This window comes from Aethalodelphis obliquidens, unplaced genomic scaffold (genome assembly GCF_003676395.1).
Source record: "Aethalodelphis obliquidens isolate GAN/ISIS:26980383/991018 unplaced genomic scaffold, ASM367639v1 scaffold46, whole genome shotgun sequence".
NCBI lineage: Eukaryota > Metazoa > Chordata > Mammalia > Artiodactyla > Delphinidae > Aethalodelphis > Aethalodelphis obliquidens.
Window position 1 is genome coordinate 12,296,726 of NW_020837990.1, and position 25,926 is coordinate 12,322,651.

At 37.6% G+C, this 25,926-nt stretch overlaps 1 protein-coding gene across 8 annotated transcripts in view; it reads right to left on the bottom strand.

Moving 5' to 3' along the window:
* Positions 1–25,926, bottom strand: part of SIK2 (salt inducible kinase 2) — a 132,073-nt gene that overhangs the window by 56,865 nt on the left and 49,282 nt on the right. The window contains exon 1 of one of the 8 annotated variants that reach the window (XM_027082345.1): positions 22,006–22,609. The exons of 6 other annotated variants lie outside the window; for them this stretch is intronic. Coding sequence is in view for 1 of the 2 variants with exons in the window: in XM_027082343.1 (XP_026938144.1) it covers positions 20,856–20,892 (37 nt within the window). In the remaining variant the exon portion in view is untranslated. Of the gene's footprint in view, positions 1–20,855; positions 21,210–22,005; positions 22,610–25,926 lie in introns of those variants that run through there. One more of the 8 variants, XM_027082343.1, reaches the window with a different exon arrangement.

The following is a 25,926-nucleotide window of genomic DNA, read 5'->3' on the forward strand; positions in this document are numbered from 1 at the left end:
AAATTGTGAGTTTCTAATTTTGTTTTATTCCTGCTACATTTATTAGATGAAATTCTTCTGCTGTCAGTAAGGGCTATTTAGTTACCCTGAAATACAACTAAAACAGATCAAGAAGTATGAATGCTTAATTCTTCCTCATTAAGTAACAATTTTCAGAGTAAGAGGATGGCACACTAGCTACTTCCAATGATAACTAGTAAGATTTGTGTTTATTTTTTAGCTTGCTTTTTTTTCTCTCTCTCTTATGATTCTCTAAAGTATCATAATGACTGCATGGATTTTTACATGTTCTACTATTTCAATCAACTACAGTCATCGCTCGTTTTGATGCTCAAATTTTCCCATCTTTGACCAGTGGGAACCCCTTTATACTGTTTTTTTTTTTTTAAAACATGACCACAGAAATAATGCCTTTGTTGCCTTCTGGCATAATAAAAATGTCTGACGCTTATCTTGAATACTTCCTGCCCCCAACCAGGAATCAGTAATTTTTTTCAAGAAGCCTTGGTTGTTTTTACTGGGGAATGGTATCTGGGTGCTCAAGGCACTTTCTACTACTGGGTTGGTACTGTTTCTAAGCCTTTTCAGGGACAGACTAGGAAATAAGTGAGGAAAAAAAAAATAAATGAATTCATTCCCTTTCAAATTTGGCATTATAGGAATTAGTTTTCTTTGATTTTTATATTTGTATTTCTTTTTCTCTTACATAAAAGATCCTGGTTCTTAACATTAACATAAATTACTTGCTTTATCCTACAATACATGAAATAGTTTCAAAATAGCTATACTAATACTACTACTAACAAGAAAATTACTGATGAAGTTGAAAAGCTAACGTTTCTTTGCAGCTCTTTTTATCTTGACATTATATTGTGCTAAGAATATACTGTTTTATCTAAATACTACCTTTTAAAGTTACTTAAAAGCTAGTTCTGTGTGTTGTGTTGCTAACATGATATAAAGATAGTATATTTATGTGTTTGTTTACAAATATTAGGGGTTATCTTTCTTTCTCCTGTTTGATTTAACCTTATTTTTTGATCATGTAAAATACTTACCTGTTGTTTAATATGATGCTGAAGTTAAAACTATGTAATAAGGGACTTCCCTGATGGCACAGTGGTTAAGAATCCGCCTGCCAATGCAGGGGACACGGGTTCAAGTCCTGGCCCGGGGAAGATCCCACATGCCGCGGAGCAACTAAGCCCGTGAGCCACAACTACTGAGCCTGCATGCCACAACTACTGAGCCTGTGTGCAACAACTAGTGACGCCCGCGCACCTAGAGCTCATGCTCCACAACAAGAGAAGCCACTGCAATGAGAAGCCCGCACACTGCAAGGAAGAGTAGCCCCCCGCTCACTGCAACTAGAGAAAGCCCGTGCGCAGCAACCAAGACCCAATACAGCCAAAAATAAATAACAAACAAACAATGTAATAAGATATAGTCTGAGAAGACTTGCTTCCACCCCTGTTTCCTTCCTCTGCCTATAGGTAACTGTTTTTATTAGTGTTTGGTTTACCCTTTCTGTGTTTCATTTTATATGTGAAAATATGTACATATATCTCACACAAAAACGTTTATCCCTTCTTTTCTCCACTTCGTAGCATTATATAGAAATCTTCCACATTCCTTTTACAGCATTGCAGATACTTTTAGTATTTAGTAGTACGGTGTTAAGATTGAAGGCTCAGGAGTCAGGCTGCCTGGGTTCAAATTCTGTCTTTACGAACTTGCTAACTATGTGAACTTAAGCAAATTACTTAACCTCCCAAAACCTTCATTTGGTAATCCAAAAAGGGGAATAATAATAGAATCCACCTCACGTAAAGATTAAATGAAAAAAAAGCAATTAAAAAAGAAAAAAACCTTTTCATGGTGCCTTGACACACACAAGTGCTCAAAACATTAGCTGCTATTATTTCAACTATGATTATTACTATTGTTGTTGTTATTATATTTTCAGGGGTTGACTCAGGCTACCTTCCTTTTCTAACTACTATCTACCCATTAGCCCCTTATGATATGTTTCACACTCCACCAACATTGCTCTAAAGTTCCTGGCAACTTCCCTAGGCTAAAGCCAATTACCTTTCCTCAGTTCTCATCTTTTATGACCTTTCAATTATATTTTATACTTAACTGGTTTCCAAAATAAACATCTCTCCCTGTTCGATTCCGTGTCTGTCTGGTTTTCCTCCATCTCTTTCACTAACTGGCTCTTCTTTCTCTTCTAACAACATAAAACTATCACAGTATAGTTCTGGCTTTTTGCTTTTCTTTTCCTATACTCCTTCCCTCTTAGAATTAACTCTCACCTTCCTGTGGGTAATCTTTGATCTGCTTTATTCTTAGCTGGATGATTTTAGTTTTCTTTCATACTCTTCTCATTCATTGCCTGTCTCAGGGATACCTCTTCAGTCACTCCAGTCAAAATATGTCTTAACATCTGGCCTGGAACTTTCTGGTCACAGACTCTATTGAGAATCTAATGAAAATTATACTTACATACAAACACACACATAAAATTTTATTTGCAATTTCAAGGGGGTCTATAAAATCTTAAGTTTAATCAAGGTTAGGAAATTCTTCCTTGGAGGATTTCATTCCCTGATTAGAAATTTTATAAAAATAACCTCCAGATCCGCCAAGCACATCTGACCTTTCAGCAGCTACTCTATTGTGTATTTAAACAGATTTTTCTTTCTGCTACTGCAGTGCTATCAAGACTGAGCTCATCCTTCTTTTTATAAACTTCATTACCACCTTCTAAGTCACTATAACTATCATCTTACAGTCACTCAACCTCAAAAATTCAAGAGTCATCTTCTACCAACCCCTGAATTAAGTATAGCTGAAGCCCCAATAAGTAGGTTTCAAGATTTAAATGGTATAATTAATCAGTGTTTTCATATTGCTTTTATAGATTGTAAGTCTAGATTTCAGAGCACAGTGTGTGACATAATAAATGCTCAGTAAATCTTAGTTGCTCTCAATATCATCAACATCAACATCATCATCATCATTATCACCACCACCACCACCACCACCACGTGGCATCCCTTATCTTTCCCCAGGGATAAGGAGCAGTTTTCCCAGCCTCTTATCAAAGTGGAGAAACCCAGCCAGCTGACTCTTCTCAAATTTCAGGAATGTCAGAATCTTTGAATGACTACCTTTAAGCTTAATGCTCTTCGGCCAGAAATTATTAGCATCCCTTCAAGCTGGAGCTGAGTAACAGTCCAAAAGATTAATACTTTATGCAATTAAATATTTAATGTTATGTTAAAAAGATTTAATTTGTAATTTCATCAATCTAATCTGGGAGTAAAGTAAAAAGGCTGATGCCAATTTAATATTTTATGCTTAAATAGCCTGAAAAAAACACCCCACCTCAGATAATTAAATCCCAGTCAGAGGTTCCTAACCCACAAATTTACAAAGACTTCACATTTCTAACTACTAAATTTGAAGAGAGATCGTGTTTTCAGGAATGTGACCATTATGAATCCTGAAGCTCCAGTAAGGTAATCAAAATTGGTTCATTTGTTCTCTTCAAGATACTTGGAAGATCCATAGTTTTCCATCCCAAAATTCAAATCTCTATTCATCTTTTTCTCTAACATTTCTTTCCTCTAATCAGCACAAAATATTACTATAAAATAAAACTCTATCTCACTGTAGATCAAGACTCTAGTCTTTGTCAATTTAGCCTGTGCTGGTTCTAACCAACTACTCTTGGAAAAAATATAATTAAGAAAGTAAGGTCCATTAAATAAAAACCTGAAAAACAGTCTTTAGCACATTAATATATGTACCACTTTACACTGTAAACACTAATAGAAAATGGATTAGGTGTATGGTCCATATTGAATTAGGATAACATGGGTTATCCTAATTTTAAATATTAGATTATAATATTACTTATACTATTAAATTACATTAAACTTTTAACCTTGAGATACATTTATGAATATGAAACTATAGATTTTAAAACATTTTGCTTTTTTCTGTTTGTTTTTGTAAGTATATAATCATTTCAAATTGGGTGTTTGTCAAAAATTAAAGGAAATTGTTGCTTGTGGTATATACTCTGGCAATTTAATTGTGCTTTCAGCAATTTCCCTACATTAGACTGTTCGCATCTGTTAGACTCTGAATCAGTTCTTCAAGCTATGTGGAACTACTGAAACAAACCACAATCTTCTGAGAAGATGAGCTTTTAGTTACAGACTTTAAAGTTTTAAAGATTATTTACAATCAACTCCTGTGACTCTACTTTTAAGTTTTCAGCAACAATTAAAAGCAAATATGGTCAAACTTTTCTAACATTACATATAAACCACACATAGAAGCCAACAGACTGCAATATCTGATGATAGTAATGGATGCAAACAAACTGATAACTTCAAAAAATTGTTGTATCTTTAAAAAACAAATAACTAAAATAAATCTCTGATTTCCTTGTACCTAGGAAGATATCAAAATATAGCAGAAAAAGTTATGGAGTCAGACAAGCCTGATTATGCATGCTGTTTCTACTTCTCACTGCTAAGTGACCTAGGAAAAGTTATTTAGACCCCTGACTACCTGGATTTTTCAGTAAAAAAACCCAAAATTTTGTTCTTTGTGGGAGGGTCCTACCTTAACTGCTCCACACATGAATTCTAACTTTATGGCAGAGAATATTTTTAGGGTGTTTTATTTTCATATCTATCCTATTGACTTCCATCTATACACAGCAATTTCTTTATCCTGTTGCATGAAAATATGCTGTCTGCAGTGTCTAGTAAGAGTCTAGTAGTTATAACACAAAATATGCATTAGAAAAAAATATATTTCCAATTTCAAATACAGCAAATCAAGGAAGACTTGTAAAGATAAACAAGTAAAAGAACATGATTTTTGGCCCAGTTTCTATATATGTGTACAGATCTTAAAAAAAACACACAGACACATCTCAGTTATGAATCAGAATAAATTCAATTGCAAAAGAATAATGAGCACAGTAGCATATGAAGACTTGGGCCCTCAATTGTACTGATTCTTTTCAGGTCAATCTTGAAGCACAACGCTTTCTCTCTCATGGAATCAAATTAAGGAAAAAGTCAAATTTTATTGTGAGTTTATTTTTTATAAATTAATTAATTTATATTTTGGCTGTGTTGGGTCTTCGTTGCTGTGTGAGGGCTTTCTCTAGTTGTGGCGAGTGGGGGCTACTCTTTGTTGTGGTGCACGGGTTTCTCATTGCAGTGGCTTCTCTTCCTGTGAATCATGGGCTCTAGGCACATGGGCTTCAGTAGTTGCAGCACGTGGGCTCAGTAGTTGTGGTGCACGGGCTTAGTTGCTCCGCTGCATGTGGGATCTTCCCGGACCAGGGCTTGAACCTGTGTCCCCTGCATTGGCAGGAGGATTCTTAACCACTGTGCCACCAGGGAAGTCCCTATTGTGAGTTTACAGTACAAGAGTCATCTGTTTATTCATTCATTCAACAAATACCTAGAGGGGTGGGATAGGGAGGGTGGGGGGGAGATGCAAGAGGGAGGAGATATGGGGATATATGTATATGTATAGCTGATTCACTTTGTTATAAAGCAGAAACTAACATACCATTGTAAGGCAATTATACTCCAATAAAAATGTTAAAAAAAATAATAAAGAAAAAAAAACCAAAAACAAATACTTTAGTGACCTCTTTGTGTCAGCCACTACGCTCAGCACTTTGGCCTCATGAAACTTGTATTTGGTTGGAGGAAACAAAAATAAATAAGTAGACAAATACAAAATTGTAATTTTAAAGTATAATAAATGCCAGAGAAATAGGGTGATCCTCTGGAAAGTACCTGGGGGAGCTACTTTATATAGGGTGATCATGAGAGGCCTTTATGAGAAGGTACTATTTCAAATGGGGAGAAAAGCATTCAAGGAACAGATGTGGCACACTCATGAAACCCAGAAGAAACCAATGAGGCTAAAGCATAAAGATCAAGGAAAAGGGGAAGGCATATGATGAAACTGAAGAAGCAAGGTCAAACTCAGCAAGAATTTAGAAGCCTGAGGAGGGAGTCTGTATTTTAAAATATTGGGACATTAGTTAATGGTTTTAAGTAGGTGAGAGACCTTATCTAACTTACATTTTAAAATTACTTAAAAATAATCTGAAACTGTGAACTCTATATTAATAAGCAATACAGTTCCATAAAGCAAAAATTTAAACAGAAGATTTAAGCACCCCTGTGGGAACAGTCCTGATGGCTGATGTGAGAGCCAGAAGGAAATAAAATTCAGTCCCTAATAATGCAAACAAATTTATAATACATATGAGAAAAGAAGGCTAAATAATAAAAACTTTAGCTCTTCAAGACAATAGAAGAGATGTCAGGCTTACAGACATAAGATGAGATACTGTCTGAAACATCATAAACTCTCTCAATATAATTCCAGAGCAAGAGCTGGGTTCTCTTACTGATTTCAATATATGTAGTAACATTTCATTAACTGTACCAGAACTGCTTTTAAGGCAATAATTAAAAAAAAAGAAGTCAACTGAATAGCCTAGGAAAGTACCCAGTCATATTTAATACTACCAGATGATGATGTCATCTCAATGGCATTAAACATTCCAGACAATTCCTTAAATAGGTATTTTCATCTCACCTATTTTTATCATCTCTATAGGACCTCAAAGTCTGTTGTGAATTATTTCCGAGTAATGAATATGACTGGACTGATAAATGACTCACTCTAAACTGAACTACTGATGTTGTGTGCTATTTACTCAACTTATGGTAGTGTTATAATAATATTTATAAACGCAATCTGGTCACACTTCTAACACATTCTTTACACAGATAAATACATCCAGATAGCAATTTTGATTTTGATATGCAATTATTTCTTAAGAATGAAAGAAGTACAGTCTAAAGAACAGGCTGTGGTTTACCAAACCATGCAATTTTTAGGAATTAGGATTCAAATGCCAAGCTTACAGAATAAGATGCTGATGAAGGAGGAAGAAAACTTGTTAATTTTAATATTTTGTCTTCTGTATATATACTCTAAAGATACAGTGTTAGCAAATACTTGAGATCTAAGACACTGTTGTCATTCACTCATAACTCAAAGGACAAATATATTTATTTTTTCATTGAGTTCTTCAGGTGAATTGAGAGTGGAAAACAATGAAGCCAGGCTATATTGCTTCATTCAGAAATGTGCACAGAGAACTCAAGACTGTAGCTTAAGCTGATCTGGGCAAGTACAATTTTTCAATGAAGCTCTTGCAACAAAATTCGTTAAAGAGCAAATCACGTTTCTTGGCCAAACAAATTCAGGAAAAGTCAAGCCCCTTAGTTTATCATCCAGTGGCTTGACTATAATGTATTTTTCCTGGGGTCCTACACAGGTAAGTAATAATGACATTGTGAAGTCACTTGTCAGAGAGGAGAAAGGAGAACAGTGAAAGGAAAGGACTAGCTGGAAAAAACAAGTCCCTAGCTACTCGCTCAATTATTTAGAAATCAAAGACGACAGTTAATTCAGTAACAAACTGACATTACAAGGTTGAAATGTGTCTGTGGTAGAATTTTGTTCCCATTTCTTTACTCTGTTCCTGTAAAAGGATTATACATATCTATACTCTCTGTTGTGTAACTCTGCAATGCTTCCCAGTAGAATAGATGGTATATATCCCCGCCCTATTGCCTTTGGTCTTGGTCATGGGGCATATGTGTGGTTTGACTTGATCCCTTGTGTTTCTACCAAGCGCTGTGAGAAGAGCATGCTTCAGAATGAGAAACATGTGGAGCACATCTGAACCCAACATATAGCCTGAAATAAAGCGACCCCAGCTGACCCACAGACAAAAAATTTGTTGATGTAAATCACTGAATTGTGAAGTTATGTAACATTATCACAGCAGAAATATGACTGATAAAATTTTCAATATTAGAAAAGAGAGGACTGCTCAGCTATATAATGAACTACAATTGTACCAAGAAATCTTTTGGCCATTTTTGTCACACAATTTATGTAATATTTTGTGTTCCCTATTATACGTACACTTGTATTATTTTTACACACCTGGATGACTTTTAGATATCAAAACCAATTTGATTGGCCTTGAAGAACAAACTGGTTGGGAACTGCTCATGTAGACTACATTAATTTTTGTCTCTGTTACATACGATGATACAAAAAGGATTAGTCTGGTTTCCTCGCAGAAGGAGGTCAATTGATCACTTTTTCCAAGCCCGTTTGCCCACTATTAGCACCTAGACTTACCCACTGCCTCCTATTTCCAGGTTCAGTGCTGATTAGACATGGTTCTGAAGAACCAACTACGATTCAATTCCAAAGAAAGATAAAATAGGCGGAGGGGTTAGTTACGGCTACTCCTAAGTCAAGGAAGGAAGTAAAGAAGATAGCTCCGAAACAACACGGGCTCATGTTGAAAACGCTCTATTATCAGCTCTTACGCAAATCACTTAAACTTTCTAGGTCTCAGGTTCTAAATATACTTAATACAATTTCTAAGGCTGCTTTTTAATTCAATATTAATACTTCAGTGGATATCAGCTTTGTGTAAAAATGTGACTTCAAATTTCCCTTGGTTTATTTATGAAAATTTTTTTATTGTGGTAAAATACACATAACAAAATTTGTCATCTTAACCATTTTTAACTGTACAGTTCCCCCCTGGTTTATTTTTATCGCACCTCTTCTCTCTGTAATTTATGGTACAAAAATCCCTAGGGCACTTAGTTTAGGGCTGGAGAGAAGTTAGATGTATTGGGATGGCAGTTCTAAAGCTACTACTCAATCAGCAGTGACGCGGAAAGGACAGAATCCTAGGTGGAAATGACTACTAGAAAACAGATCAAATCCAGGAAGCTCACAGGAAAGATAAAAGGTAAATGGTTTTAGTTTGGGCAGTATTCAGGGGTCTAACACAGGCAGGAAAGCCTGGATCCCTACCTCTGATAGTTTTAGATAACAAGAGCTAACATTTCATAAAGCTACTGTTAGTGTGCCAAAACAAGAGTTCTCAGAGTGACAGAAATACAATTAAGGCCTCTGAATTGTATCACATAGCTAATTAATAAATGTTTCTTTTTAACATGAGAAAAGCTGTAAATGCTTATGACCCCTACTGGTTCTAAGAATTTAGTGGTGATGATCCTGAATAACAGAGGAACAGGTATAGTCTTGAGCAAAGTTTTCTCCTGTGGTCCTTGAAACATTAATATTCGACACAGGACATGACTTCACAGAGTCGGGTTTGCAGATTCAACTCTTACATTTAATGATGTCTCCAGGTGGTTTAACTGGCTAGCCTTGTGTTACAGGTGTGGTTAACCAGAAAAGAGATTAGCATGGGTTTCTAATCATTACTATCAGGAAAACCAAATGCTATTACCACATACTCCTGACACTCAAAAGTTTAAAATAAAGCACTCTAAGACACAGGTTGATACCTTTCTCACTAACCTGAAAATTTTATTAAAGCCAGAGTTTAAACTAATAGTGGCCATCACAACTAACTGCTGAACAATCATCAACAGGAAGACATTGGAACTCACCAAAAAAGATACCCCACATCCAAAGACAAAGGAGAAGCCACAATGAGACGGTAGGAGGGGCACAATCACAGTAAAATCAAATCCCATAACTGCTAGGTGGGTGACTCACAAATGGGAGAACACACACCACAGAAGTCCACCCACTGGAAGGAAGGTTCTGAGTCCCATGTCAGGCTTCCCAATCTGGGGGTCCGGAAACAGGAGGAGGAATTCCTAGAGAATCAGACTTTGAAGGCTAGCAGGATTTGATTGCAGGACTTCGACAGGACTGGGGGAGACAGAGACTCCACTCTTGGAGGGAATACACAAAGTAGTGTGTGCATCGGGACGCAGGGGAAGGAGCAGTGACCCCATAAGAGACTGAACCAGACCTACCTGCTAGTGTTGGAGGGTCTCCTGCAGAGGCAGGGGGTGGCTGTGTGTCACTGTAAGGACAAGGACACTGGCAGCAGAAGTTCTGGGAAGTACTCCTTGGCGTGAGCCCTCCCAGAGTCTGCCATTAGCCCCACCAAAGAACCCGGGTGGGCTGGCTCCGATGTTGGGTTGCCTAAGGCCAAACAACCAACAGGAAGGGAACCCAGCCCCACCCATCAGCAGACAAGTGGATTAAAGTTTTACTGAGCTCTGCCCACCAAAGCAACAGCCAGCTCTACCCACCACCAGTCCCTCCCATCAGGAAACTTGCACAAGCCTCTTAGATAGCCTCATCCACCAGAGGGCAGACAGCAGAAGAAGAACTACAATCCTGCAGCCTGTGGGAAAAAAACCACATTCACAGAAAGAGAGACAAGATGAAAAGGCAGAGGGCTATGTACCAGATGAAGGAACAAGATAAAACCCCAGAAAAACAACTAAATGAAGTGGAGATAGGCAACCTTCCAGAAAAATAATTCAGAATAATGATAGTGAAGATGATCCAGCAAGAAGAATGGAGGCAAAGATGGAGAAGATGCAAGAAATGTTTAACAAAGACCTAGAAGAATTAAAGAACAAACAGAGGTGAACAACACAAAAACTGAAATGAAAACTACACTAGAAGGAATCAATAGCAGAATAACTGAGGCAGAAGAACGGATAAGTGACCTGGAAGAATGGTGGAATTCACTGCTGTGGAACAGAATAAAGAAAAAACAATGAAAAGAAATGAAGACAGCCTAAGAGACTTCTGGGACAACAGTAAATGCAACAACATTTGCATTATAGGGGTCTCAGAAGGAGAAGAGAGAGAGAAAGGGCCAGAGAAAATATTTGAAGAGACTATAGTCGAAGACTTCCCTAACGAGGGAAAGGAAATAGCCACCCAAGCCCAGGAAGTGTAGAGCGTCCCACACAGGATAAACCCAAGGAGAAACATGCTGAGACACATAGCAATCAAACTGGCAAAACTTAAAGACAAAGAAAAATTACTGAAAGCAGCAAGGGAAAAACGACAAATAACATATAAGGGAACTGCCATAAGGTTAACAGCTGATTTCTCAGCAGAAACTCTACAAGCCAGAAGGGAGTGGCATGATATACTTAAAGTGATGAAAGGGAAGAACATACAACTAAGATTACTCTACCCTGCAAAGATCTCATTCAGATTCGATGGAGAAATCAAAAGCTTTTCAGACAAGCAAAAGCTAAGAGAATTCAGCACCACCAAACCAGCTCTACAACAAATGCTAAAGGAACTTCTCTAAGTGGGAAACAAAAGACAAGAAAAGGACCTACAAAAACAAACCCAAAACAATTAAGAAAATGGTCATAGGAACATACATATCGATAATTACCTTAAACGTGAATGGATTAAATGCTCCAACCAAAAGACACAGGCTTGCTGAATGGATACAAAAACAAGACCCATATATATGCGGTCTACAAGAGACCCACTTCAGACCTAGGGACACACTCAGAATGAAAGTGAGGGAATGGAAAAAGATATTCCATGCAAATGGAAATCAAAAGAAAGCTGGAGTAGCAATACTCATATCAGATAAAACAGACTTTAAAATAAAGAATGTTACAAGAGACAAGGAAGGACACTACACAATGATCAAGGGATCAATCCAAGAAGAAGATATAACAATTATAAATATATATGCACCCAGCATAGGAGCACCTCAATACATAAAGCAACTGCTAACAGCTCTAAAAGAGGAAATCAACAGTAACACAATAATAATGGGGGACTTTAACACCTCACTTACAGCAATGGACAGATCATCCAAACAGAAAATTAATAAGGAAACACAAGCTTTAAATGACACAATAGACCACATAGATTTACTTGATATTTATAGGACATTCCATCCAAAAACCACAGATTACACTTTCTTCTCAAGTGTGCATGGAATATTCTCCAGGATAGATCACATCTTGGGTCACAAATCAAGCCTCAGTAAATTTAGGAAAATTGAAACCATATCAAGCATATTTTCTAACCACAATGCTATGAGATTAGAAATGAATTACAGGGAAATAAAAGTAAAAAGCACAAACACATGGAGGCTAAACAATACGTTACTAAATAACAAAGAGATCACTGAAGAAATCAAAGAGGAAATCAAAAAATACCTAGAGACAAATGACAATGAAAACACGATGATCCAAAACCTATGGGATGCAGCAAAAGCAGTTCTAAGAGGGAAGTTTAAAGCTATACAAGCCTACCTCAAGAAACAAGAAAAACCTCAAATAAACAATCTAATGTTACACTTAAAGGAACTAGAGAAAGAACAAACAAAACCCAAAGTTATCAGAAGGAAAGAAATCATAAAGATCAGAGCAGAAATAAATGAAAATAGAAATAAATGAAATAGAAGCAAAGAAAACAATAGCAAAGATGAATAAAACTAAAAGCTGGTTCTTTGAGAAGATAAACAAAATTGATAAACCATTAGCCAGACTCATCAAGAAAAAGAGAGAGAAGACTCAAATCAATAAAATTAGAAATGGAAAAGGAGAAATCACAACTGACATTGCAGAAATACAAAGGATTATGAGAGATTACTACAAACAACTATATGACAATAAAATGGACAACCTGGAAGAAATGGACAAATTCTTAGAAAGGTATAACATTCCAAGACCGAACCAGGAAGAAATAGAAAATACAAACAGACCAATCACAAGTAATGAAATTGAAACTGTGATTAAAAGTCTTCCAACAAACAGAACTCCAGGACCAGATGGCTTCACGGGTGAATTCTATCAAACATTTAGAGAAGAGCTAACACCCATCCTTCTCAAAGTCTTCCAAAAAGCTGCAGAGGAAGGAAAACTCCCAAATTCATTCTATGAGGCCACCATCTCCCTGATACCAAAACCAGAAAAAGATATTACAAAAAAAGAAAATTACAGAGTAATATCACTGATGAATATAGATGCAAACATCCTCAACAAAATAGTAGCAAACAGAATCCAACAACACATTAAAAGGATCATACACCATGATCAAGTGGGATTTATCCCAGGGATGCAAAGGTTCTTCAATATATGCAAATCAATCAATGTGATACACCACATTAACAAATTGAAGAGGAAAAGCCATATGATCATCTCAGTAGCTGCAGAAAAAGCTTTTGACAAAATTCAACACCCATTTCGGATAAAAACTCTCCACAAAGTGGGCATAGAGGGAACCTCCCTCAAAATAATAAAGGCCATATATGACAAACCCACAGCAAACATCATTCTCAATGGTGAAAAACTGAAAGCATCTCCTCTAAGATCAGGAACAAGACAAGAATGTCCACTCCAGCCACTATTATTCAACATAGTTTTGGAAGTCCTAGCCATGGCAATCAGAGAAGAAAAAGAAATAAAAGGAATACAAATTGGAAAAGAAGAAGTAAAACGTCACTGTTAGCAGATGACATGATATTATACATAGAAAATCCTAAAGATGCCACCAGGAAACCACTAGAGCTAATCAATGAATTTGGTAAAGTTACAGGATACAAAATTAATGCACAGAAATCTCTTGCATTCCTATATACTAATGATGAAAAATCTGAGAGAGATATTAAGGAAACACTCCTATTTACCACTGCAACAAAAAGAATAAAATACCTAGGAATAAACCTACCTACAGAGACAAAAGACCTGTATGCAGAAAACTATAAGATGCTGTTGAAAGAAATCAAAGATGATACCAACAGATGGAGAGATATACCATGTTCTTGGATTGGAAGAATCAATATTGTGAAAATGTTTATACTACCCAAAGCAATCTACAGATTCAATGTAATCCCTATCAAATTATCAATGGCATTTTTTACAGAACTAGAATAAAAAATCTTAAAATTTGTATGGAGACACAAAAGACCCCGAATAGCCAAAGCAGTCTTGAGGGAAAAAAACGGAGCTGGAGGAATCAGACTCCCTGACTTCAGACTATACTACAAAGCTACAGTAATCAAGACAATATGGTACTGGCACAAAAACAGAAATACAGATCAATGGAACAGGATAGAAAGCCCAGAGATAAACCCATGCACCTATGGTCAACTAATCTATGACAGAGGAGGCAAGGATATACAATGCAGAAAAGACAGTCTCTTCAATAAGTGGTGCTGGGAAAACTGGACAGCTACATGTAAAAGAATGAAATTAGAACACTCCGTAACACCATACACAAAAATAAACTCAAAATAGATTCGAGACCTAAATGTAAGCCCGGACACCATAAAATTCTTAGAGGAAAACATAGGAAGAACACTCTTTGACATAAATTACAGCAAGATCTTTTTTGATCCACCTCCTAAAGTAATGGAAATAAAAACAAAAATAAACAAATGGGACCTAATGAAACTTAAAAGCTTTTGCAAAGCAAAGGAAACTACAAACAAGACGAAAAGACAACCCTCAGAATGGGAAAAAATATTTCCAAATTAATCAACAGACAAAGGATTAATCTCCAAAATATATAAACCACTCATGCAGCTCAATATTAAAAAAACAAACAACCCAATCAAAAAATGGGCAGAAGACCTAAACAGACATTTCTCCAAAGAGGACACACAGATGGCCAAGAAGCACATGAAAAGCTGCTCAACATCATTACTTATTAGAGAAATGAAAATCAAAACTACAATGAGGTATCACCTCACACCGGTTAAAACAGGCATTATCAGAAAATCTACAAACAACAAATGCTGGAGAGGGTGTGGAGAAAAGGGAACCCTCTTGCACTGTTGGTGGGAATGTAAATTGATACAGCCACTATGGAGAACAGTATGGAGGTTCCTTAAAAAACTAAAAATAGAATTACCATATGACCCAGCAACCCCACTACTGGGCATATACCCACAGAAAACCATAATTCAAAAAGACACATGCACCCCAATGTTCACTGCTGTGCTATTTACAATAGCCAGGTCATGGAAGCAACCTAAAAGCCCAACGAGAGATGAATGGATAAAGAAGATGTGGTACATATATACAATGGAATATTATTCAGCCATATAAAGGAACGAAATTGGGTCATTTGTTGAGACGTGGATGGATCTAGAGACTGTCATACAGAGTGAAGTAAGTCAGAAAGAGAAAAACAAATATCGTATATTAACACATATATGTGGAGCCTAGAAAAATGGTACAGATGAACTGGATTGCAGGGCAGAAACTGAGAAACAGATGTAGAGAACAAACGTATGGACACCAAGCGGGGAAAGTGGAGGGGTGGTGGTGGTGGTGGTGTGATGAATTGGGCGACTGGGATTGACATGTATACACTGATGTGTATAAAATGTATGACTAATAAGATCCTGCTGTATAAAAAAATAAATAAAATAAAATTCAAAAAAACCCAAACAAACAGGGAGATCTGATGAACTTCAGAATTGGCAAACACATCCATGTGCTGGGAGGGTGGCACACCCAAGTCTATGAGGACAGAAGCTCCTGTAGGTTGGGACTCTTCCAGATCTCACCCTATGTACCTCTTCATCAGATGTTCATTTGTATCCTTTATAATAAACCAGTAAGGTTAGGTAGAGTTAAAAAACAAAAACAAAAACTAATAGTGTCCAGATCTACAGAGTTTAGAAAATGCACCCTTCTCAAAGCTCCATTTCCAAGTTAGATCATGGCTCCACGACTGGAAAAGCATTAAAAGTCCTCGTATCCTCTCATAGGTGGTGTTGTATATAGATTTCAGAGCAAGAGTTTTCTGACTACCTTGTTGCTGTTGTTTAGTTAGCAGTTTCTCAACAGTCTCTGACCTATCCTTCTAATCAATCTTTTCTATCCTCTTGTTCCTTCCTCTTTGAACAAAGGAAAAAAAGATTAATGGTAAGTCCATTTTACTTTCTGGGAATTTGTTAAGACATGCTAAATCCAATCACTATTCAACTAGCCAATTATTACGAGAATGTTAACAATAAAAAATAAATGGATTCCTTCATAATTCTGATTGTGCACTTAAAAAATTGCTGCTCTAAGGTTAACTAAACATTCTAGGCATAATCAAAGAATATTCTGTGGCAGTTTAACATGTCTCATAATACTATGGACTTTTAGAGCTGTGTAACTCTAGGAGGAGCTGAAGCTAAAGCCTTGGGGAAATTCTGAGCTTGCCCTATTTTTAAAGCCCATCATGTGCTAGTATTACCAACAGTTCAAATAGAATACCTTATGTACTACTCAAATATTTGTGAACCATTAAGTTTTGCATAAATAAAGATGTCTATTAACCAAATTGGAAAAAAACAATGAGATCTGTCAACGACCTTGGATTCGATCCTTTGAAATCTACAGGATTAAGCTATCAGTGCCAGCATGGATTTATCATTCAGATGCAGTGAGTTTACTAAAGAAAATTTCATCACGCGGATAAATGACAGACTTAACTGGCAGCCTTCTGAATTACTATAATTAGGTTGCAGTTTGTGCCATGAAGAGAATGAGGCTTTATCAAATATGGGTATCCTCATAACATACAGATAAAAGGTAGAAAAGATACTTTGGGAACTGAGAATGTGGAGTAGGGTTTGGAAATGTAGTCTATAGTCAGTAAGAAAGGGATAGCCAAGATCAAAGAGGATGCTAGGAAGTTAAGGAAATGATGCATTCAAAAGGCAAAGCAAAGTTGAGGTCTAATGACCATAAAGTCATTATGGCTGGGTAAATTACCATAACCAGTATACCACAAAGTGATTAATATCTTAATTGCTAAGAGGTTTTCCAACTCAGCTTATTAGGGATTTTTGTGGGAAAACATTTCTAATTTAATATGCAAGTCAAAATGAAAAGAGGTTTTCTTTATAATCATTTTGATGAAACAGCAATTCCATAAAGATAGAATATCTCTGTACAAAATGATTAACAGCAACTATTTTTCTGAGGACTGTCATTCTTAGATACAGGTACATTCTGAGAGAAATAAATATATACAGACAAATGCATTCTCCCCTTCCCACCTCTCCAAACTCTTACCAGTTTAATTCTATTTGAGTCAAAATGAGACCTATCTGGAAACAGAGAGAAAAGGACCATGTATGTGAGTCATAATAAAGGAGTTAACTGTAATTCTTGTTCTCTTTCAAACTTTGCTTATACATTTCCTTCCTGATTTACCTATCAATGCTTCATTCATTTATTAACAAAATATTGGCCATGCTGATCTCTAGCCTCACCTATTAACTGCCTACTCACCAACTCCACGTGGATAACTAATATGCATTTCATACTTAACATACCCCAAATAGAACACTTGATCATTTCTCCTAAGCCTGTACCGCTCCCTATCTTCTCAACTCAGGAAAAGGCCTAGAACTTTCATCTGAGAGTTAATATTTCTCTTCACATACAATCCATTAGCAAATCATGTCAACTCTAACTTCGACATATGTCTGGAATCCTACCATTTTTCTTTATCATTTCTCCTCTAGTCCAAGTCACCATTATCTCCCGCCTGAACAATTACAGTAGCTTCTTAACTGGTTTTCCTACTTCTGTCCTTGCCTCTCTGTCTTCTATTCTTGACACAATAGCTAGAGTGATCTTTAGAGACATTTTTAAATATCACATCAGTCCTCTGCCCAAAATCCACCCATGGCTTCCCATATAAAATGGCTTTTACTCAGAGTAAAAGCCAAAGTCCTTACCATGGCCGAAAAAGGCCCTAAATGACCTGAAATTGAAAACACCTTTGATTTAATCAAAACAACTGACTCAAAAATTATACAATACAATGAAGTGTGACTGGTCATGACTCAAATCTGTCAATGCTATCAAAACCAAGGCCTAACCTTTGACAGAATTACATTCACAAGTTTGCAAGGACACGTGTACAAGTATGTTCAGTGCGATATTATTTGAAATAGCCCAAACCAAGCAACAATTTAAACATCCACTGATAGAGGAATGGTTAAATAATTTATGGCATATAATCATACTCTGAAATACTAAGAAGCTGTTAAGAACTGTGATGAATCTTTATGTGTTTACATGGAAGGATTTTTCTCCCTCTCTCTGACACACACCCCTCCCTTTAGTAATTCCAAACTGAGTGCAGTTCCCCACATCTATTTGCCCTTGCACAGGCTGCTGCCTCTGAATATCTCCACCCTCCTCACTGTACTAATTCCTATGCATCCTTCAAGACTCATCTCAGAGTATCACCTCCTTAAGGAAACATTTCCTGACTCCCCTGGCTGTGTAGGACAGGTGCTCAATGTTTGTTGACGAGATTAAAGGAAAAATATCTACATTTTCTACTCTAAAAACTAGCTTGAAACTTCATTCTAAAAACTAAGTGGTATCTACTCTCTCTTTCTCTCAAATACAATGTAACTTATTTGTATGTCACAAATTCTACCACTGATATGGAACTATGGTCTTTCCCTAGTGATCTTAAACCACATCTACTCAGAAAGGTGTGCAGTGAGGAATGATTTTTTTAACAGCTTTATTGAGATATAATTATCACAATCATGTAATTTAATCATTCAGATCACACAATTCAATGTTTCCTAATACATTTACAGCGAGATTTTTTTTTTAACAACACTAAAAACAGTCTGAATTTGGAAGCCATCAATTTGTGATTATCATAAGGTGTAACACAGAGGTGGGGGAAAAAAAGCAATTATTATATCTTATATAAATGGCTTAAAATATTTCCTTAAGACAATCTACCTAGGGACCTCATTATTGGGATTATAGGAGTAGGAAAGAAACCCGTATTACTCTCAATCTCATCAAATGTTAAAAAAAAAAGATATTTCTAGGGCTCGATAAATATTTGTTAAATGAATAAAATTTCCAACTATCTAGTAAATATATCATCCCAATCCTTCATACTTAACATATTCCGAATGGAACTCATTGCCTACTGGTTTTCTTTGTAACTTCCTCATTCCTACTAATGGCGCCAGTAGTTCCCTCATAGTCATCTTTGACATCTGGCCCTCCTTCATTCTGTCATAGTCTGTAGTTTTCACTTGTAATTTCACAGCTGCAAATTCATACTCAGGACACAATTCCCCTCCTCTACTCAGCCCATCTGAAAAGTTTCCTGCAGTTAGCCCCTTGATGTTTTGATGTGTATGATGTGAACCACACATTAAGTCTCAGTCCAAATTCAGTTCACAACCACAAACTGGGTCTTCTGCATCATATAACAAAATAATACTCTTTAATTAAAATAACCAGTAATAGCCATTAATAAGTATTTTTAAAGATGCCTCTTGAAAGAGACACAGATCTCTGGTATAATCTTGTATCTTTCTCCCTAATATGTATTAGTGTTATCCATAACTAAATCTAACCTTTTTTTAATCTCTAAAATCTGATCAGAATGCTCATGCAATCCTGGAGACTCTTTTAATCACACACCTTTTAGAGACTGTACTTATTTCTGGCACTGCAAATCGGTTAGCTATTCAGGAATTTGCTCTAACTCTCCTGTTCTCTCAGGTAGTATAAAAAGATAATGAATACATCTTCGAACTGTAACAGAGGATAAATATGTCATAGTTATTCTCTGCAGTAAGTTCTATTTTCATAAGACTTTCTGCCCTTTACTATTGTTAGCACCAGGAGTTACTAGTTAGCTGTTTCCTAAAATGTACATTCAAGTTCCTATTTTTAGCTAAATATGGCATCATAAATGTAGACTGGTTAAAAAAAAGATTTTTAATCTTTTAAAAAATTTTTAAGCTTTAATTGAAGCATTAGAAATGTATCAATCTGATGTGAAAACCATGAACATGCCCTAAAACTGAGGAGAAAGAGAACAACAATGAAAATAGAAATGTTTGGATAATGTTAGTACCCTAAAAACAAATAAACAAACCAGATTACTGATATTAGAGGAGGCTAGTCAGCCTGCAATTTATATTGCAAAAGTCTGTTGTTGCTGCTAATAGTCTGAATTACTTCAGCTTTTATAAATCAACTCTAATACACAGAATATCTTTTTTTATCTTTCAGTTCCAAACATAAGTGTTTACCAGAAAGCAACTTTTAGGCAAATCTACCCTCCCAGCCCCAAAAAGGATTTTGATTAATTTCAAAATAGAAGTAAATAACACAGAGAAGCAATATGATACCTTAGGATAGTCCTTAGGAGAAAGCACAGGTATCTGAAAGCCCCATGTCCCTCTTGTAACATCAGCATTTAATGAAAATCCTATTGTAACTGTGATGGCTTTGTGCGTGTTCCACAAGATAGACTGAAATCTCTAGCTCCACCAAGATCTCCATGAGGCTGTAGGGAGGCAGAGGTACCAGCCTTTTAAATCTTGGAGATACCAAGAGAAAGCAAACAAGAGTGTTGCTTCAGCATCAGTTGTAAGAGTCTTTATCCTGTCTACTACATGCCAGTGCAATAGAGCGTATTTCTCCTGCCCTGCTCAGTTTGGAACTCTCCAAGGTTCTGACCCTCAATGGTGGTCAGTAACCTACTGAGCAACACTTGGAAAACGAAAGTCCATGCAAAACAAAACTGTAGGCTCAGTGGTCCTCTGCATTTCTAAATTTTGATTCTAATATCTCACAACTACTTTGGCCTTACCCTCATCATTTCATCCCATCCCTGGTCGATACCTGCCTCACAGCACCCTTGATACATCACCAAATCCTATGAAATTCCTACAGCATCTGGATCTACTCCCTTCTTCCTTCTTTCATACATTCTCTCAAGTCCAGTATTTTAGGAACAGGGTTCAATGGATTGTGGAAGAAGGGTCAGATTTAACTTAACATTCATTTGTTTGGTTAGATTACAGCCAATGCAACTGGAGAAAAGTATTTCTTTCAACACTTTAAATGTTTTACTCTACTCACTTCTTGCTTGCTTGGAGAAGCTGGATGTAGTTCTCATCTTCTTTCCTTTATAGGTAAGTCCATCCCAGCCTCCTTTCAAGATTTATTTCTTTATCTTTGATTTTCTGCAGTTTGAATTACAACAGGCCTAGGTATAGTTTTTCTGGCATTTATGCTGCTTGGTGTCCTCTGAGCTTCCTGGATCTGTGGTTTGGTGTCTGACATTAATTTGGAGCAAATTCTCAGTTATTATTGCTTCAAATACTGCTTCTGCTCCTTTCTCTCTTCTCCTCCTCCTTTCCCATTACTCATGTTATACCTTTTGTAGTTTTCCCACAGATTTTGGATATTCTGTTCCATTTAAAAATAATTTTTTTCTCTTTGCTTTTGGAAGTTTCTACTGATATATTCTTTTTTTTTTTTTTTTTTTTGCGGTACGCAGGCCTCTCACTGCTGTGGCCTCTCCCGTTGCGGAGCACAGGCTCCGGACGCACAGGCTCAGCGGCCATGGCCCACGGGCCCAGCCGCTCCGTGGCATGTGGGATCTTCCCGGACCGGGGCATGAACCCATGTCCCCTGCATCGGCAGGCGGACTCTCAACTACTGTGCCACCAGGGAAGCCCATCTACTGATATATTCTTAAGCTCAGAGAGTCTTTCCTCAACTGTGTCCAGTCTACTAATAAGTCCATCAAAGGTATTCTTCATTTTTGTTACAGTGTTTTTGATCACTACCATTTATTTTTGATTCTTTCTCAGAATTTCCATCTCTCTGCTTATATTATTCATCTGTTTTTGCATGTTGTCTACTTTTCCACTAGAGTCCTTAGCATATTAATTATAGTTGTTAAAAATTCCCAGTTTGATAATCCCAACATCCCTGTCTCATTTGAGTCTGGTCTGATGTTTGCTCTATTTCTTCAAACTGTGGTTTTTGCCTTTTAATATGTCTTGTAATTTTTTTGTTGAAAGCTGGACATGATGACTGGGTAAAAGGAACTCCAGTAAGTAGGCTTCAGTGGTATGGTGGTGGGATGTGGGGGAAAGGGAAGCATTCTACAGTTTTAAAACAAAAGCGTGGACCACACCCACCCACCCTGCGCCCTGGAGTTTTTAACTCTCAGACTTGTCCACACTGAGCTTCCAAGAATTCATCATTCAGATTTTCTTACCCCAGTACTGGTTCCTTCAGAGGTTTCTCCTGTGGACTTCTACTCTGGTAAGATGTGGATCTCTGCATCTGCCTGTCTGCTTTAATTTGGGGCGGTGGGCAGTGATTTGCTCTGTGCTGATTTTTCAGTTTGTTCAGATTTTTACTTGTGGTTAGGATGGAGTGATGACTTCCAAGCTCCTCAGATTCCAGATCAGAAACCAGAAAAAAATATTTCAAATGTGTAAATTCCTAAGATTGCTTCCTCCCTCCCAGAAGTTCCTCAGAAGCCCTCAAACCAAGGAGAAAAAGGAGAAGATAAGAGTAAGGTAATGAGCAACAGTAAGCGTTCTCCTGCTTCAACCATCAGAATCACTCAAAGTAGTTTGGCCACCAGGAGTTGGGAAACAAAAGGCAATTTATAACATCCTGACTGCTATCCCATCTCTTTCACAGAAGTTGTGTGTGGGGAGGGAATGTTTCAAAGAACTGTCAGAATTAACCCCAAAAGAACACCTGGAATCTCATCTCACTCTCTCCAGTCTGCCCAGCACCAGTTTATGCTGCCCCAACGTTTTCCTGTGGTAAAGTCAGAAAACATGATTTCCCCTGAGACGCTTTCAAAGTCTTTCAAAAATAGAAAAACAGGGCTTCCCTGGTGGCGCCGTGGTTGAGAGTCCGCCTGCCGATGCAGGGGACACGGGTTCGTGCCCCAGTCCGGGAAGATCCCACATGCCGCAGAGCAGCTGGGCCCGTGAGCCATGGCCACTGAGCCTGTGCGTCCGGAGCCTGTGCTCCGCAACGGGAGAGGCCACAACAGTGAGAGGCCCGCGTACCACCAAAAAAAAAAAAAAAAAAAAAAAAAAGGAAAAGGACAAGGTTATGTGGAATGTAGCTCAAATGTTTTATAAGCAGATTAAAGAAGAAAAACTTTGATTTTATTTCTTGTGAATTTTGCATATATCGGATGGATGGAAGAAGGCAGAAGGCATTATATAGTGTTTGCTTGGTACTGGCCCAAGGTTTTCCTCTAATTCCTCCCTAGAGAGAGTAGGGGCCAGGATGACAGAATGACATAATAGAGCACAGGTTCTGGAGTTGTGATGCCTGGGTGCAAAATCCAGTGCCACCACTTATTAGCTGTATGACCCTGGGCAAGCTACTTTTCTGTGCCGTGGTCCTCTCAATTGTAAAACAGAGATAACAACGGTACTTACCTCACAAGTTTTTTATGAAGATTAAATAATTAGTGTTAAACACTTAAAATAAAACCTGGCACATGGTATCACTGACAGAAATTCTTGTCAACTCTTAGCTTTAAAATTCATCTTTAAGCAAATTGCTTACTACCACCTGTACCACTACCCCATGAGACCAAGCCACTGTCATCTCTTGTCTAGACCTTGACAATAGTCCTAACCAGTCTCCTTGTCTCCACTGCAATTCCACTCCAGTCTGTTCTCCAAGCAGAAGTCAGAGTGATCACCTAAAAACTAAGTCACACTATGTCACTCCTCTGCTCAAAACTCTCCAATGGCTTCCGGCCTCACTCAGTATAAAATCCGAAGTCCTTACCATGGTTTATTAGATGTTTAAGGCCTTCCGTGATCTTACTCATTTCCTGTCCCTTCCCATACTCCTTTTCCCCTTCTCCTACCATCCTCCACTCCAGTCTGCTCTAGCCACACTGGGCTCCTATCTCAAAGTTTTTGCATTGCTGTTCCCTCTGCCTAGGTATCCACATTGCTCTCTTTCTAACCTAATTCAGGTCTTTGCTTATGTGTTCACTCATCAGAAAGGTCTCCCTCTAACCACTGCCCAAGGACTCTACCTTTACTCTGCTTTATTTCTCTTTTTAGCACCCTTCACCGCTTCACATTTTACGTATTTGTTTGTTTATTGTTTTTTCGTCTCTTAGGACACAAATAAACTTCACAAGGACAAAGATTTTGAATTTTTTTTTCTGTATCCCCTGGATTGAGAACAATATTTGGCATACGGTTTGGGCTTGATAAATATTTGAATTAAGGAATAGAAAACATTCACTATTATTATCCCATCTGTGACATCTTCTTCATACCAAATTATTCCAACAACTTCCAAACAGGACTTTAGGCTTTCGATCTCTTCTGTCTCCAATTCATCTTACATATCATTAGGTCGTTCTTACTAAAACTCTGCTTTCATAATGTTATTCCTCTGCTCAAGAACACTCCTCTCTGACCTCAACAGTTTCTCAGTATGCTCTGCAAGATGTTAATAGATGTTATATGACAAGAGAGACTTGGTAATTAAGAAAGTGTGGAAAATACAGGGTTAGAGAAATTTGTGTTACTTCTCAGAGTCTTTAATTTACTAATGTGCATTATAAATCTCCTGGAGAAGAATTTGTTATTTCCCACTATTTGTGACTGCAGAATGAATCCTTTTCAAGGAGCAGGTCAAGGATCAGCTTTTGCGAAACATGCTGTAAAAAATACTGGCCTGTGGAAGTACCTAAGACCATTTTCAGAAGTGACCATCAGGGCTCTAGGTAAAAAAGTAAAAAATATAGTTGTCTTAGGTGCCCTTCCTGCTTCCTTTCCCCATCCCTATTCTACATTCTATGGTTTCTTACTAACAAAGCTTATTAAGAAAAAAAAACAGCTCGGAACTTCCCTAGTGGTCCAGTGGGTAAGAGTTGGCACTCCCAATGCAGGGGGCGGGGGTTCCATCCCTGGTCGGGGAACTAGACCCCGCATGCACGCCGCAACTAAGAAGTCTGTACGCAGCAACTATGAGTCCGCATGCCGCAACTAAGAAGCCGCCAGTGTGAATCAACACCTGGAACGCCCTGATTGCTCTGTTCACCTCCGGCGGCCGCACGCCCACCCAGCCCAGCACCCAGGACACAGCCAAAACCCCCAGCAAGGTGACAGTCCAACCCCCTCAGCACCCACTATGCCGGCGCTCAAGCCGCCTCAAAACCTGATAGAGGGAGCGCCCCACAGCCGCCACGTCTGGGCCCAGATCTGCTACGCTTTCTAGGAGTCTTTTTAGGAGTTTTTTTTGTTGTTGGTGGTGGTGGTCAGAAGGTGCTTTATTGAAGGGCGGGGGTTCCAACATCCCGTGGCAGCTACCAACGGATCTTGCGGAACGCCCGCTTCTCCACCAGCTTCACTTTGTACTTGCGCTTGAACTTGGCTCGCTCCCGAGGTTCCATCATGTTTCTCCTCTGGAAGCTGAAAGATCCCGCACCTGAAAGATCTCGCAAGCTGCAACGGAGATCCCATGTGCCAGAACTAAGACCCGGAGCAGCCAAAACAAACAAATAAATAAATAAATATAAAAGAAAAGAAAAACCCATCTCAAACTGCAGATATGTGTATTGGCATATATATTTGAAAAGAAGAGGCTTTCTGGGCTTCTGACCTACTTTAGTTTTCCTTTTGATCCATAAATAATCTTGTTCTTCAATGAACATATGTTATATTTTGAATCTTTTGCTTGCATACTGTATCAAGAAGAGATTCTCATAGTAGATACTCAGTATTTTTAGATTCATTAGTATGCACAAATTCAGTAAGATGCAGGCCATGCAAAGTGTGACACTCCTTACTAAAAATTAATTCTGAAAATCGTATTAGATAACACAGCTTGGATAGTAAATCTATTAGGTTCAGGTTTTGGCAAGAATATCTCTACTGGTACTATACTATTATACGGAATCCTCATTGTGAATAAGTGACCTTCTTTAAATTATATTCCAAACTTTGCAAAAATTTTATGTGACTGAATACTCAATGTTTTTTCATGACAACAGTAAGAAGCACGGTTTCACTGAAATGAATGTATTCATTACTGAAAATCTCTGAGGAAGGATTGTGTCTGTAAGAATTCAGAAAATGGATCCCAGAGAGGTATAGACCATATATATTTCATAGTACCTATCTGCCATGCCCTG